A 16,380-nucleotide genomic window follows, 5' to 3' on the forward strand; every position below is an offset into this window, starting at 1 on the left:
AATACATTTTTAGATTTAATTTATGCGACATGCTCATTTTCATGAAATACGTTCCTAGCGTGTGGGGAGCATGTTTTGCTAGCCAGCAAGCTAATATTTAGAAGAAAAAAATATTTGTTTGGCTACAGTTATGGCAACCTGTTTTACAATCCCGTTAGCGTTGCTAGCTAGCTCGCTAGCTACAGAGGTTTTTGCTACTGCCGTCAAGTTGTGTCATCATATTTAGCCTAATCCACCGTTTGCAGTGTGCATACTGGGCATTTGAATATAGCGCCAAGGAAAAAGGGGGAATCCACTACGTGGATATGACAGACACATTTAAACCTAAAGTTTAGACACACGCGTGTCTATGTTCGGAATTCCAAGATCAGAAATTCCACGATCAGAATAGAAAAACAGCATTAAACTGCCAAGTCTTAACATGGCCAGAAAGCTGCCAAGAGACAGTTGCAGATCCTGTGTTTAATCACCTCTGCTCAATTAGTCACGCAGTGTGTCCATTTGAGACGTAAGTCAAATTAAAATGCAAGTTGGAGTTCACTTGGGATGTTTGAGCTCACCTCGCTAAGTTAAATAACTTCTATCAGGGGGCACTTTGCATAGGAAGACCATGCAAAGCATTCAGTTGAAGGGTTAGTTTGTCAAGACGAGGTACCTAGTTATTTCTCACACTTGTACTACACGCATTTCAAAATGTCGTTGTTTTTTTCTCTCTTCTCTCTCTCACTTTTTTCTTCATGTCGCAAAAAAAAATGAAAGTAATCCACACAACAACAACAAAAAAACAGTCAGATAGTGAGCAGACACCCCCCTAACAACGCACTGGAATAGGCATGTCCATTCAAATGTGTTAGATAACTCACTTGCTATACAAACCTTTGTAAATCACATTCAAATAGAAGAACTGTATACTTTCCTGTATTTGAACAGGAACCATAATAGCTGTTAACATTACTAAGCATGAATGAGCAAACTAACGGAAAACCAATCGCCTAAATGGGAAGTTTAACGTCCACTGAGCACTCTGGAAAAACTAATATAATGCACATTTTCTTGGGTGGCCACAGCAAACCGGATACCAATTTCTGAAGAAATACTGATTCCTTTTGTGCTATTGGAAGTTAAATCGATACCACTCGTCAAGCTTTCCAATGGCTATGTTCACCCTACCAGCAGGCCGTTCCACCATCATTCTCCGTCTGGACATCCACAAACTGCTGGTTGCACAGACCCACATTACGTTTAACGGTTGGACCTAAACCATTCTCATGCTGGGTCTCCATAGTTCTGTTCAACCCAGGAGTTTAAAAATCAGGGTCCATGCAACCATCTCCCCAATTATTATTATCATTATAATAAACTCCCCAGCAAGCTTTTTGATTGGTTAACGTCCCCCCCCCCCCCACTATACTCCTACGGAGTATCCTTTTGGTTCAAGTCATTCAGGTTCTACGTAAGCCAGGAGGCCGTGGAGGCCCCTAGACCAGGCTGCTTCAGGTCCATGTGAAGGGTGAACTTACTGGGGATCTCCGTGGGGAGCTCACCTCTCTGACCTGCCTGACAGGCATGGGGCATGACACAATCCCAGTCACAACTTCAATCTGAGCACAGGGGGGACAGAAGGGAAGGTATTTTAGGATAAGAGCGCAATCCCAATTACAGGATTGCGTCCGTGATGAAAATATATATATATATTTTTTTTAAATGCCATTTCAACAACACACACACACACACAGACACAATGATAGATGATGATGGTGTATAGGCGTGTGTTGCAATGCCATGTAGCTGAAGTGTGTATTGAAAATTGTATGGAATTCATCATTGTTATGAGACTCCTTATGACATGTCATCGAAAACTAAAAGAGCAAGAATGCCGATTCATTCTATAGAATTTGCCGACCTTATATGGGCAGAATTCTACAGAAAACATTCTCATTTTGCAGGCATGATTCTAAAGACTCCACAAAAACGCCACAGAATGAGAATAAAGGTTTGGTGTCTGGGGAGGGTTGTGATAGTTGAGGTGTGGCATTCTACATTCAGGCCCTCCACCCAACACAAACCTAACCACTGAGTAGGCAACCTTTAATGTGTTAACCTCAATTCCAACCAATTCTAGAAAAAAAAAAAATCACCTTAAAAATAACTGAACAATTCTCCTAGGAAATTGTGGGCAGTGAAGTTGTCTTGTCAAAAAGATACAATGGCCCTTGGGGACATAGTAATGACAATACTAAAGCTTTAGTTTCATTGCAGTACTGAACCAAAACCTTCACAGGCTTTCTGGGAAAAACAGACAACCTATTTTAAAAAGCTTTAAAAAGTACAAAAAAATATCAAATTCTGATACCTAATTTTTCAAGTAACTGACTGATTTAGCAACGTTTGAAAAAGTTTGGTCGCCGACAACCCCCCAGAATAGCAGCAGAGGTCCGTGGGTTATTGTGGGGATCCCTAAAAGGACATCCCATCTATAGGGACCCGTCCAGGCCTGGTTATTCCTAGCCCTGCTCTGACCTACATCTCCTCAGGCCTGCGCTAGCCTGGCAGAACGTACGCAGCAGCCGCTCCTTGCCTCACCCCCCCCCCCCCCCCCCCACCCCACCTGTCTAAAAAAGGGGTTTATACTTCGGTCACTCTGCCAGTGAGGAACTATCTCCCCGATCCCAGTTGTCAGAAATAGCCTGCAGGGGTATGCTACTGTAAGAGGTCACAAATGAGTTGCATCCTCCGTCCGTGGTACCCAGCACCTGAGGGAAATGAAGGTTGGATCATATGGATGCCTCAGGTGACTGCACTGCTACAGCTCAGAGTCTCTCTACCAGTCTCAGATGTGTATTTAAGCTGAGTCTTGGAGTTCATGTTTGCCCTCAAGTCGATCTCTCGGGGTGGGGGGTGGGGGTCCTATACCGCTCGGGGTGGGGGTCCTATACCTCTCGGGAAGGGGGGGAAGAGGGGATATTTTTCTGGGAAGGGTAAAGAGGGGCATTTTTCTAACTGCAGGGCCATAGTCAAGTGTGCTCTCAAAATATACTATTTTCTTACACTATGTAGAGAATAGGTTGCCATTTAGGACAACCCAATCATGCTATGAACAGCCTCAAGTAGTCCCACTGTGTAGCCACCTAAGAGACAAAAGGGCCAGTCGAGTCACTTGTCTGAAAGCGTTCTACAATTACACCCGCCCCCCCACCACAAAACACCCACAGCAGCGTCATAATCATAATCAAGGGGGGGGGAATAGAGAGCCAACTTTATTTACGTCTCATCCTCCTAGTGACTATTCTCCTCTCCTGTGTTGTTCCTCAAACTCTGCATCTCCGCCTAGCCTGCACACGGTTGTTTCCCCACCAATGAGGAGTAAGAACATGTCTCCAGGTATTATTCAATTGATAAGTCAAGGTGACTGGTTGAGGCCGTCTGTCTGTAGAGAGAGAGGTCCTGTAACCGTCTGAATAAACAAGAGCTGTGTGTTCTCCAGTCTCCGAAACCCGACCCTAGGCAACAGCAGTAACTAGGATCTAGTTTCAATGACGGGACTCTTTCGGCAACTTGGATGAGAAAAATATATATATTCTGGGGTGGGTTTCTCTTCAGGCAGACAACTCTCTCAAACAAATAACGAGGCAGACATGCCAGAAAGTTGCGATTTCAAAACCCAAGTTTGCAGGAAAAATGTTAGTTTAAGTGGTTTAAGAGAAGGTCGTTGATGCCAACTAGCCACCTGTGAAATACACTCTATAAAAACAATTTTAAAAAACAGAAACTCCTTGATCTCCATCTTGCTAGCTACTATTTAATTCAAGCGGATAAAGGTGGTGAAGTAGTTCCTCTATGCCAAGCTTACCTTCTGTTACGTACAGATGTTTTAAGACAGAAACTTCTTTCTTTTTTTAATTGTGGGAGGAAAACCTGATATCTAAGAGAGGCTGTGTGTTCACTACTACTGCAAACAGTACTGTACCCTACTTAACTGGCCACTGGTGTGTGTGTGTGTGTGTGTGTGTGTGTGTGTGTGTGTGTGTGTGTGTGTGTGTGTCTGTGTGTGAGCAGATCTCCGGGCGCTGAATTACCTGCGTCTCTTTAGTTGCGATCTCCCCTGGTGTTGGCCAGTTCATAGCATCTCCAAAATCCCCAACCTAAAAAAAAATACATAGAATAAAAAACATCCAAGGAATTTAACACTGTTTAGATAGTTTGTCCCGAATGGGAACCTAACCCCTATATAGTGCACTACTATAGCACCCTATTCCCTATATAGTGCACTACTATAGCACCCTATTCCCTATATAGTGCACTACTATAGCACCCTATTCCCTATATAGTGCACTACTATAGCACCCTGTTCCCTATATAGTACACTACTATAGCACCCTGTTCCCTATATAGTGCACTACTATAGCACCCTGTTCCCTATATAGTGCACTACTATAGCACCCTATTCCCTATATAGTGCACTACTATAGCACCCTATTCCCTATATAGTGCACTACTATAGCACCCTATTCCCTATATAGTGCACTACTATAGCACCCTATTCCCTATATAGTGCACTACTATAGCACCCTATTCCCTATATAGTGCACTACTATAGCACCCTATTCCCTATATAGTGCACTACTATAGCACCCTATTCCCTATATAGTGCACTACTATAGCACCCTATTCCCTATATAGTGCACTACTATAGCACCCTATTCCCTATATAGTGCACTACTATAGCACCCTATTCCCTATATAGTGCACTACTATAGCACCCTATTCCCTATATAGTGCACTACTATAGCACCCTATTCCCTATATAGTGCACTACTATGGCACCCTATTCCCTATATAGTGCACTACTATAGCACCCTATTCCCTATATAGTGCAATACTTTTGACCAAGCCCCATAGGGACAGAGAGAAAAAGACCGATGGGGCCCCATAGGGACACAGAGAGAGAGAGAGAAAGACAGAGGGGGCCCCATAGGGACAGAGAGCGAGAGAGAGAAAGGCCGAGGGGGCCCCAAAGGGACAGAGAGAGAGAGAGAGAAAAAGACAGAGGGGCCCCCATAGGGACAGAGAGAGAGAGAGAAAGACAGAGGGGGCCCCATAGGGACAGAGAGCGAGAGAGAGAGAGAAAGACAGAGGGGGGCCCCATAGGGACACAGCGAGAGAGAGAGAAAGACCAACATGACTTTATGCTGATCACATTAAAGCTCCACAACATCAACCAACAGGGTGTGGTCCAGAATAGGTCCTATTGTACAACAAAGGTAGAAAACAAAAAATCCAAAACGGTGTGAATGAAGCACTTCAGAGGGTTTCTAATCATTTGCATACCAGGAAGCATGGCCTGTTTCGAAATACACACACATGCATTGGATTGGCCAGCAGTAGGTGGATTGTTACCTTTCCTCCTCTCCGAGGCCGGGGATTTGGGGCCTTCACCACCTTGGCCGGGCCTGTTGTGTGCGGCAGCTCTGTAGAAACAACAACAACAAAGGATGGTGGACATCACAACCAATGATAGTCTGCCTTGTACAGCCGTCAATAAAAGATGTCTACTTAACCTCTTAGAGCTCTAGGGGCGCTATTTCATTTTTGGATAAAAAACGTTCCCGTTTTAAGCGCGATATTTTGTCACGAAAAGATGCTCGACTATGCATATTCTTGACAGTTTTGGAAAGAAAACACTCTGAAGTTTCAGAATCTGCAAAGATTTTGTCTGTAAGTGCCCCAGAACTCATTCTACAGGCGAAACCAAGATGATGCATCACCCAGGAATTAGCAGAATTTCTGAAGCTCTGTTTTCCATTCTCTCCTTATATGGCTGTGATTGCGCAAGGAATGAGCCTACACTTTCTGTCGTTCGCCCAAGGTCTTAGCAGCATTGTGACGTATTTGTAGGCATATCATTGGAAGATTGGCCATAAGAGACTACATTTTCCAGAGGTCCGCCCGGTGTCCTTTGTCTAAATTTGTGCGTAATCTTCAGGTGCAGGCATTTTCTCCTGGGATTCAGGAGAGAAAGCATGTTTCCAAGAACGATGTATCAATGAAGAGATATGTGAAAAACACCTTGAGGATTGATTCTAAACAACGTTTGCCATGTTTTCAGTCGATATTATGGAGTTAATTTGGAAAAAAGTTTGCGTTTTGAGGACTGAATTTATGGATTTTTTTTGGTAGCCAAATGTGATGTATAAAACGGAGCTATTTCTAATACACAAGGAATCTTTTTGGAAAAACTGAGCATCTGCTATCTAACTGAGAGTATCCTCATTGAAAACATCAGAAGTTCTTCAAAGGTAAATGATTTTATTTGAAGGCTTTTATGTTTTTGTTAATGTTGCGTGCTGGATGCTAACGCTAATGCTAACGCTAAATGCTAACGCGAAATGCTAACTCTAGCTAGCTACTTTTACACAAATGATTGTTTTCCTATGGTTGAGAAGCATATTTTGAAAATCTGAGATGACAGTGTTGTTTACAAAAGGCTAAGCTTGAGAGATGGCATATTTATTTCATTTCATTTGCGATTTTCATAAATAGTTAACGTTGTGTTATGCTAATGAGCTTGCTGATAGATTTACACAATCCTGGATACAGGGGTTTTTTCATAGCTAAACGTGACGCAGAAAACGGAGCGATTTGTCCTAAACAAATAATCTTTCAGGAAAAACTGAACATTTGCTATCTGAGAGTCTCCTCAATGAAAACATCTGAAGTTCTTCAAAGGTAAATGATTTTTTTGAATGCTTTTCTGTTTTTTTGTGTAAATGTTGCCAGCTGAATGCTAATGCTAAATGCTACGTTAGCCATCAATACTGTTACACAAATGATTGTTTTGCAATGGTTGAGAAGCATATTTTGAAAATCTGAGATGACAGTGTTGTTAACAAAAGGCTAAGCTTGAGAGCTAGCATATTTATTTCATTTCATTTGCGATTTTCATGAATAGTTAACGTTGCGTTATGGTAATGAGCTTGAGTCTGTATTCACGAACCCGGATCCGGGATGGGGAGATCAGAAAGGTTAACCTCTTGGTTACGTCCCAAACAGCACCTCGTTCTCTATGCAGTACTCTGCTGTGGATCAAAACCTTACGGGCTCTGGACAACAGTAACACAACGCATAGGGAACGAGGTGCCATTTGGGAATCAGACCTGGGTCGTCGTTAGGATTTAACGAGTCTCCTAAAATTGAACTAATAACTCCGCACGGTCACGGAGCCATGTTTTTTTTTTTTTTTTATCCCCATCAATTCCACTAGCAGAGCAAACTAGGAATACGTTGTGGGATATCCGATGGCTCATGGCGTTGGCAGAAGGAACGCCTTCCGGGTCAAAGCGAGTCACAGGTTCACAAATGGCTCCCTATACTCTCTCGTGGACCACTTATTCTTCATTTAAAAAAAGGCTAATTCTGTGCACAAAATGCAACACTCACTTAAAATGTACAGTACCAGTCAACACCTACTCATTTAAAGGGTTTTTACCTTTTTAAGATGTCCTACATTGTAGAACAATAGTGAAGACAAAACTATGAAATAACAATAAGGAATCGTGTAAAAACCAATTAAAATATATTTTATATTAATATAATATATAAGTACCCTTTGCCTTGATGACAACTTTGCACACTCTTAGTGGCCATTATTGAGCCTGTCTGATATCTCATTTAGGAGGTTATAACAGCCCATTATCGAGCCTGTCTGATATCTCATTTCGGAGGTTATAACAGCCCATTATTGAGCCTGTCTGATATCTCATTTAGGAGGTTATAACAGCCCATTATCGAGCCTGTCTGATCTCTCATTTAGGAGGTTATAACAGCCCATTATTGAGCCTGTCTGATATCTCATTTAGGAGGTTATAACAGCCCATTATCGAGCCTGTCTGATCTCTCATTTAGAAAGTTATAACAGCCCATTTTTGAGCCTGTCTGATATCTTATTTAGGAGGTTATAACAGCCCATTATTGAGCCTGTCTGATATCTCATTTCAGAGGTTATAACAGCCCATTATTGAGCCTGTCTGATATCTCATTTAGGAGGTTATAACAGCCCATTATCGAGCCTGTCTGATATCTCATTTAGGAGGTTATAACAGCCCATTATCGAGCCTGTCTGATATCTCATTTAGGAGGTTATAACAGCCCATTATCGAGCCTGTCTGATATCTCATTTAGGAGGTTATAACAGCCCATTATTGAGCCTGACTGATATCTCATTTAGGAGGTTATAACAGGCCATAATTGAGCCTGTCTGATATCTCATTTAGGAGGTTATAACAGCCCATTATCGAGCCTGTCTGATATCTCATTTAGGAGGTTATAACAGCCCATCATCGAGCCTGTCTGATATCTCATTTAGGAGGTTATAACAGCCCATTATCGAGCCTGTCTGATATCTCATTTAGGAGGTTATAACAGCCCATTATCGAGCCTGTCTGATATCTCATTTAGGAGGTTATAACAGCCCATTATGAAGCTGCTAAACCTTCAGTTCTCCATAGGTCAAAAGTAGTGTACTATATAGGGTATAAGGTGCCATTTCAAATCAAATTTTATTTGTCATGTGCCAAATACAATGTGTAGTAAGTAGACTTACGGACAAGCCCCTAACACTTATTTTTCTTATTGTTGGTTAAGTAAAAAAAAAAAAAAATGTTTTTAAATGTAAACAACAAATAGTTAACCTTTCTGATCTCCCCATCCCGGATCCGGGTTCGTGAATACAGACTCAAGCTCATTACCATAACGCAACGTTAACTATTCATGAAAATCGCAAATCAAATGAAATAAATATGCTAGCTCTCAAGCTTAGCCTTTTGTTAACAACACTGTCATCTCAGATTTTCAAAATATGCTTCTCAACCATTGCAAAACAATCATTTGTGTAACAGTATTGATGGCTAACGTAGCATTTAGCATTAGCATTCAGCTGGCAACATTTACACAAAAAAACAGAAAAGCATTCAAAAAAATCATTTACCTTTGAAGAACTTCAGATGTTTTCAATGAGGAGACTCTCAGATAGCAAATGTTCAGTTTTTCCTGAAAGATTATTTGTTTAGGACAAATCGCTCCGTTTTCTGCGTCACGTTTAGCTATGAAAAAACCCCTGTATCCAGGATTGTGTAAATCTATCAGCAAGCTCATTAGCATAACACAACGTTAACTATTTATGAAAATCGCAAATGAAATGAAATAAATATGCCATCTCTCAAGCTTAGCCTTTTGTAAACAACACTGTCATCTCAGATTTTCAAAATATGCTTCTCAACCATAGGAAAACAATCATTTGTGTAAAAGTAGCTAGCTAGAGTTAGCATTTCGCGTTAGCATTTAGCGTTAGCATTAGCGTTAGCATCCAGCACGCAACATTAACAAAAACATAAAAGCCTTCAAATAAAATCATTTACCTTTGAAGAACTTCTGATGTTTTCAATGAGGATACTCTCAGTTAGATAGCAGATGCTCAGTTTTTCCAAAAAGATTCCTTGTGTATTAGAAATAGCTCCGTTTTATACATCACATTTGGCTACCAAAAAAAATCCATAAATTCAGTCCTCAAAACGCAAACTTTTTTCCAAATTAACTCCATAATATCGACTGAAAACATGGCAAACGTTTTTTAGAATCAAGCCTCAAGGTGTTTTTCACATATCTCTTCATTGATACATCGTTCTTGGATACATGCTTTCTCTCCTGAATCCCAGGAGAAAATGACCGCACCTGAAGATTACGCACAAATTTAGACAAAGGACACCGGGCGGACCTCTGGAAAATGTAGTCTCTTATGGCCAATCTTCCAATGATATGCCTACAAATACGTCACAATGCTGCTAAGACCTTGGGCGAACGACAGAAAGTGTAGGCTCATTCCTTGCGCAATCACAGCCATATAAGGAGAGAATGGAAAACAGAGCTTCAGAAATTCTGCTAATTCCTGGGTGATGCATCATCTTGGTTTCGCCTGTAGAATGAGTTCTGGGGCACTTACAGACAAAATCTTTGCAGATTCTGAAACTTCAGAGTGTTTTCTTTCCAAAACTGTCAAGAATATGCATAGTCGAGCATCTTTTCGTGACAAAATATCGCGCTTAAAACGGGAACGTTTTTTATCCAAAAATGAAATAGCGCCCCTAGAGCTCTAACTGGTTAAAGAGCAGCATTAAAATAACAGTAGCGAGACTTTATACAGGGTATTACGGTGCAAAGTCAATGTGGAGGCTATATACAGGGTATTACGGTACAGAGTCAATGTGGAGGCTATATACAGGGTATTACGGTACAGAGTCAATGTGGAGGCTATATACAGGGTATTACGGTACAGAGTCAATGTGGAGGCTATATACAGGGTATTACGATACAGAGTCAATGTGGAGGCTATATACAGGGTATTACGGTACAGAGTCAATGTGGAGGCTATATACAGGGTATTACGGTACAGAGTCAATATGGAGGTTATATACAGGGTGTACCGGTACAGAGTCAATATGGAGGCTATATACAGGGGGTACCGGTACAGAGTCAATGTGGAGGCTATATACAGGGGGTACCGGTACAGAGTCAATGTGGAGGCTATATACAGGGGGTACCGGTACAGAGTCAATGTGGAGGCTATATACAGGGGGTACCGGTACAGAGTCCATGTGGAGGCTATATACAGGGGGTACCGGTACAGAGTCAATGTGGAGGCTATATACAGGGGGTACCGGTACAGAGTCAATGTGGAGGCTATATACAGGGTGTACCGGTACAGAGTCAATGTGGAGGCTATATACAGGGGGTACCGGTACAGAGTCAATGTGGAGGCTATATACAGGGGGTACCGGTACAGAGTCAATGTGGAGGCTATATACAGGGGGTACCGGTACAGAGTCAATGTGGAGGCTATATACAGGGGGTACCGGTACAGAGTCAATGTGGAGGCTATATACAGGGTATTACGGTACAGAGTCAATGTGGAGGCTATACACAGGGGGTACCGGTACAGAGTCAATGTGGAGGCTATACACAGGGGGTACCGGTACAGAGTCAATGTGGAGGCTATATACAGGGGGTACCGGTACAGAGTCAATGTGGAGGCTATATACAGGGGGTACCGGTACAGAGTCAATGTGGAGGCTATATACAGGGGGTACCGGTACAGAGTCAATGTGGAGGCTATATACAGGGGGTACCGGTACAGGTCAATGTGGAGGCTATATACAGGGGGTACCGGTACAGGTCAATGTGGAGACTATATACAGGGTATTACAGTAGAGAGTCAATGTGGAGGCTATATACAGGGGGGTACCGGTACAGAGTCAATGTGGAGGCTATATACAGGGGGTACCGGTACAGAGTCAATGTGGAGACTATATACAGGGGGGTACCGGTACAGAGTCAGAGTGGAGGCTATATACAGGGGTACCGGTACAGAGTCAGAGTGGAGTGGCAGCGGTTACGTGCGGGTGGTCATTAGGAAAGCAGTCACAGTCAACTCTTGATTCAGGCCTAAGTAACAGCATGGGAATGTCTGAAAGCATGTGCTCTGGCGATACTGCAGAAACCTAACCACTAAAACCACAAAAAAAAGACTGCACTGTGTTTTAAGTTGAATTAGGACAGACGGTGAATGTACTGCACCTGACCGGAGTTCACATTCATCCGATTATGTAGACCATACTGTACTCTACCAAAGCCTGTCCATTGTGAACCCGGGAGCGCCGTGAAAGTAGTCGCACAACTGACGAACATAAGGAAGCATTGAGCTGGTGAGGTTGTGTAGCACGCTGCTCAGCTGCTGGGCTGTTGACAACCCATGCAAATCTGTATAAATCTCCTTACTGGCAATCATGGCCTCGGACAAAGCCAGACACACAGTGAGAAGCTAAAAAAATAAACTCAGCCAAAGCCACTTACTAAAAGAAAATGGTGAACAGAAGTGTGTGTGTGTGGGGTGGGATTTCTGTGTTGGGCCTGCCCTCCACTTAAGAGTTAAGAATTTCAAACTGTAGCAGGACATGATCTCTTTGTGCTCACTTCTTCAAAAATCAGCTTGTTGGCATGTACGCATGCACAGTCCATTGGGAAAGTATTCAGACCCCTCGACTTTCTTCCCACCAAAACAAACAGAAAAACCTAAATGACATAAGTATTCAGACCCTTTTGCTATATGGAGAGTAGAAATTAAGCTCGGGTGCATCCTGTTTCCATTGATCATCCCTTGAGATGTTTCTAAAACTTGATTGGAGACCACCTGAGGTAAATTCAAATGATTAAACAGGATTTGGAAAAGCACACACACACAAAATTCTACAGCATTGAAGGTCCCAAAGAACACATTGGTCTCCATCATTCATTTGGAACCACCAAGACACCTCCTAGAGCCAAAGCCACTCGATCGGCTATGAAAAGCCAACTGACATTTACTCCTGAGGTGCTGACCTGTTGCACCCTCTACAACCAATGTGACAATTATTTGGCTGGTCATCTATGAACGTTTGAACATCTTGGTCATGTTCTGTTATAATCTCCACCCGGCACAGCCAGAAGAGGACTGGCCACCCCTCATAGCCTGGTTCCTCTCTAGGTTTCTTCTTAGGTTCCTGCCTTTCTAGGGAGTTTTTCCTAGCCACCGTGATTCTACATCTGCATTGCTTGCTGTTTGGGGTTTTAGGCTGGGTTTCTAAATAATATATATATGTTTTGGCTTTGTCATTATGAGGTAGTGTAAATTGTTACATTAAGACTAACGTAACAAAATGTGGAAAAAGTCGAGGGGGTCTGAATACTGAGTACCAGTCAAAAGTTTGGACACCTACTCATTGTAAGGGTTTTCCTATATTTTTCACTATTTTCTACATTGTAGAATAACAGTGAAGACATCACAACTATGAAATAACACATATGGAATCATGTAGTAACCCAAAAAGTGTTAAACAAATCAAAATATATTGTATATTTGAGATTCTTCAAAGTAGCAGCTTTGCATCTTAGCATTCTCTCAACCAGTTTCATGAGGTAGTCACCTGGAATGCATCTCAATTAACAGGTGTGCCTTGTTAAAAGTTCATTTTTTGAATTTCTTTCCTTCTTAATGCGTTTGAGTCAAATCAGTTGTGTTGTGACATGGCAGGGGTGGTATACTGAAGATACCAAATAGGGCTAAAAGACCAAGTCCATATTATGGCAAGAACAGCTCAAATAAGCAAAAGAGAAATGACAGTCCATTACTTTAAGTCATGAATAATAATAAGAGACTTGCTTTGGCCAAGAAACACAACCAAAGGACATTAGACTGGTGGAAATCTGTCCTTTGGTGTGATGAGTCCAAATTTGAGATTTTTGGTTCCAACCGCCGTGTCTTTGTGACACGCAGAATAGGTGAACAGATGATCTCTGCACGTGTAGTTCCCACCGTGAAGCATGGCGGTCGTGTGATGGTGCTTAGCTGGTGACACGGTCTTGTGATTTATTTAGAATTACAAAGCACACTTAACCAGCATGGCTACCACAGCACTCTGCAGCGATACGCCACCCCATCTGGTTTGCGCTTAGTGGGACTATAATTTTTTCCCCCAACAGGACAATGACTCAACACACCTCTAGGCTGTGTAAGGGCTATTTGACCAAGAAGGAGAGTGATGGAGCGCTGCATCAGATGACCTGGCCTCCACAATCACCCGAACTCAACCCAATTAAGATGGTTTGGGATGAGCTGGACCGCAGAGTGAAGGAAAAGCAGCCAACAAGTGCTCAGCATATGTGGGAACTCCTTCAAGACTGTTGGAAAAGCATTCCAGGGGAAGCTAGTCGAGAGAATTCCAATAGCATGCAAAGCTCCGATCAAGGCAAAGGGTAGCTACTTTGAAGAATCTAAAATATATTTTGATTTGTTTAACACTTTTTTTTGGTTACTACATGATTCCATATGTATCATTTCATAGTTTTGATAAAAAATATAATTGTAATAAAAAAAGGACGGACAAAAAAAACAAAAAAAAACGAGATTCGCTTTTCTTACGCGTTTCAAAGTACAGATTTAAATTAGACGCATTACAATCCTTTCATGTGGATTAACAAATCCACCAATTAGCAACTATAGATGGTGACTGACCGACAGCTACACCCCCCCCCCCCCCCCCCTCCCCCCTATCCTGTGTCCTTAGAGGGAGGCAGGGTAGCCTAGTGGTTAGAGTGTTGGACTAGTAACCGGAAGGTTGCAAGTTCAAACCCCCGAGCTGACATGGTACAAATATAGCGTTCTGCCCCTGAACAGGCCGTCATTGAAAATAAGAATTTGTTCTTAACTGACTTGCCTAGTTAAATAAAGGTAAAATAAACTACTTAGGAACTGTATCCCACTCAAATCACTTTATATGCTCATCAGTAAGATGCACTGGTTAAGAGTCATTGCAGCACTAACACTAGCTACACTTACTACGTAGATTACAGGTAATTACTTAATCTTTGTAAGGGAATTTCCCTGTTTAACTTTGCAAATGTTGTCTGTCCGTAAGCAGTGCTGGTGGCTGCAGTACTCCAGACGTCCCTCTCAAACAGGTGGTAGTGCTCACGGCATCCCGCGTTACGAGCTGGGACAGGGTCATATTTACCCAGGTAACGAACGGAAGAAAATTCACTGAAACAGGGAGGGGCTACCTGTGCAGTAACGAACGAGGATTCAGGTGAACAGAGCCAAGACCAGTAGGGAAACAAACTTTGGTTCTATTCTAAAGCAGTAGTTTTCTGCCCATCTTCTGCCAAAACCCTTCCCAAGCATGCATCTTTTCACCCCAATTTTCTGATATCTAATTGGTAGTTAGTCTTGTCCCATCTCTGGAGAGGCGCAGGTCAAGAGCCGTGCGTCCTCCGAAACACGACCCTGCCAAGCCACACTGCTTCTCGACACACTGCTCGCTTAACCCGGAAGCCAGCCGCACCCATGCGTCGGAGGATAACGCCGTACAACTGACGACTGTGTCGGCGTGCACTGCGCCTGGCCCGCCACAGGAGTCGCTAGAGCGCGATGGGTACAAGGGCATCCCAGCCATGAACCTTCCCCCTAACCCGGGCGACGCTGGGCCAAATTGTGCGCCGCCTCATGGGTCTTTCGGGGCAAGACAACACAGCCCGGGATCGAACCCGGGTCTGTAGTGACGCCTCAAGCACGGCCTTCGACTGCTGCGCCACTCGTCAACTAACCCATCCGTAGGATTCATCATATTCATCTTCAACTCTTAATAAGATTGCGACAGATCACCTCTGAATGAAAGAATGTGTGGTTACCAAACATTAAAAAAAAAAGAGAACCCGAGCCAACTGGACCGATCCAGAGCGGCGCGAGAGCAGGGTGGAACTGAACTCATAGGACTAAAGATTGACTATGACCCTCTCTAATGACCTCCTGACCTTTTTTGATAGGGGGTGGATTACCCGAGAGTTCCACAGTCGAAGGTAATGGCTGTCAAAGAATTTGAACGCTTCTGACCTGATGAATTGGGCAAACAGTTGTGCGTAAGGGGGGGGGGTGTTATGGGGCCTATGTTGATTGCCATGTGCTAACAAAATGGTTTCCTCAACTATTTATTAGATAAAAAAAAAAAGGTGTTGACGTCCCAAAAGCTACATCCCCACAGCTGACGACACCAATCGTTTTCTATCGCAAGAACTCATGCCAGAGCCCAACTAGAATGTTATTTTATTACACCACCTAAGCTACTGATTTTCAGGCAACAGCCTTACTCTCGGCAACAAGCCAGTCTCGTTTTATAAAAAAATAAAAAAGGTGCATGTACTCTGGTCTAAAAAAAAAAAAAAAAATATTAATCATTAACTTTCAAAAGATAAAATGTCCCCAATTCTCAAAATCCTAAATGCTATCAGCAAAGCTGATAGTGAACTCAGGGTAGTTTTTCAGTAAGACCTTTCAAACGACAACAACAACAAAACACATTTTAAAAAATAATGCTAAAACGAAGATAAGAGGTCTTAACATGGTGTGTCTCCACACTTAAGCAGTAGCATTAAAAACCCCATTGTCACACTGATTAAAAGAACTGGGCCAAAGGGTCTCGCTCTATGAAAAAAGCTAATAAAGCCATTGGAACAAAAGCAAAAAAAAAAAAAAAAAAACTTGCAACACACAGCTTAAGGTTAAGACGCAGGAGAGTAAAATGATCCAGGGACCGCAGTAATACAGTTTCAAACTGTCAAGAGGGAATGAACATTTTAGAAAAGCTTGACTTTGTACATGCCCTCTCTTCAAAACGGTTCCTCTTGAACACAGACCAAACTCAAGGATGGCGTGTTCAGTGGTGAACGATGTATCCCACGTGGGTATTAGGCATGCCTTCCACACTGTGCTCCATGCAAATCAGATTTTTTTTTAAAAGGTCA

General features: G+C 42.5%; 1 protein-coding gene across 7 annotated transcripts in view; it reads right to left on the minus strand.

Moving 5' to 3' along the window:
- The window catches only part of larp1 (La ribonucleoprotein 1, translational regulator), a 58,152-nt gene that overhangs the window by 27,774 nt on the left and 13,998 nt on the right, over positions 1-16,380 (minus strand). For 5 of the 7 annotated variants that reach the window (XM_036989567.1, XM_036989569.1, XM_036989568.1 and 2 more), the window contains exons 2-4: positions 5,398-5,468; positions 4,077-4,142; positions 1,521-1,601 (exon numbers count right to left, since the gene is read on the minus strand). In XM_036989567.1, coding sequence (XP_036845462.1) covers positions 1,521-1,601; positions 4,077-4,142; positions 5,398-5,468 — 218 coding nt within the window. The remainder of the gene's footprint in view (positions 1-1,520; positions 1,602-4,076; positions 4,143-5,397; positions 5,469-16,380) is intronic. The other 2 variants (XM_036989570.1, XM_036989573.1) reach the window with 2 other exon arrangements.

This window comes from Oncorhynchus mykiss, chromosome 10 (assembly GCF_013265735.2).
Source record: "Oncorhynchus mykiss isolate Arlee chromosome 10, USDA_OmykA_1.1, whole genome shotgun sequence".
Lineage (NCBI taxonomy): Eukaryota > Metazoa > Chordata > Actinopteri > Salmoniformes > Salmonidae > Oncorhynchus > Oncorhynchus mykiss.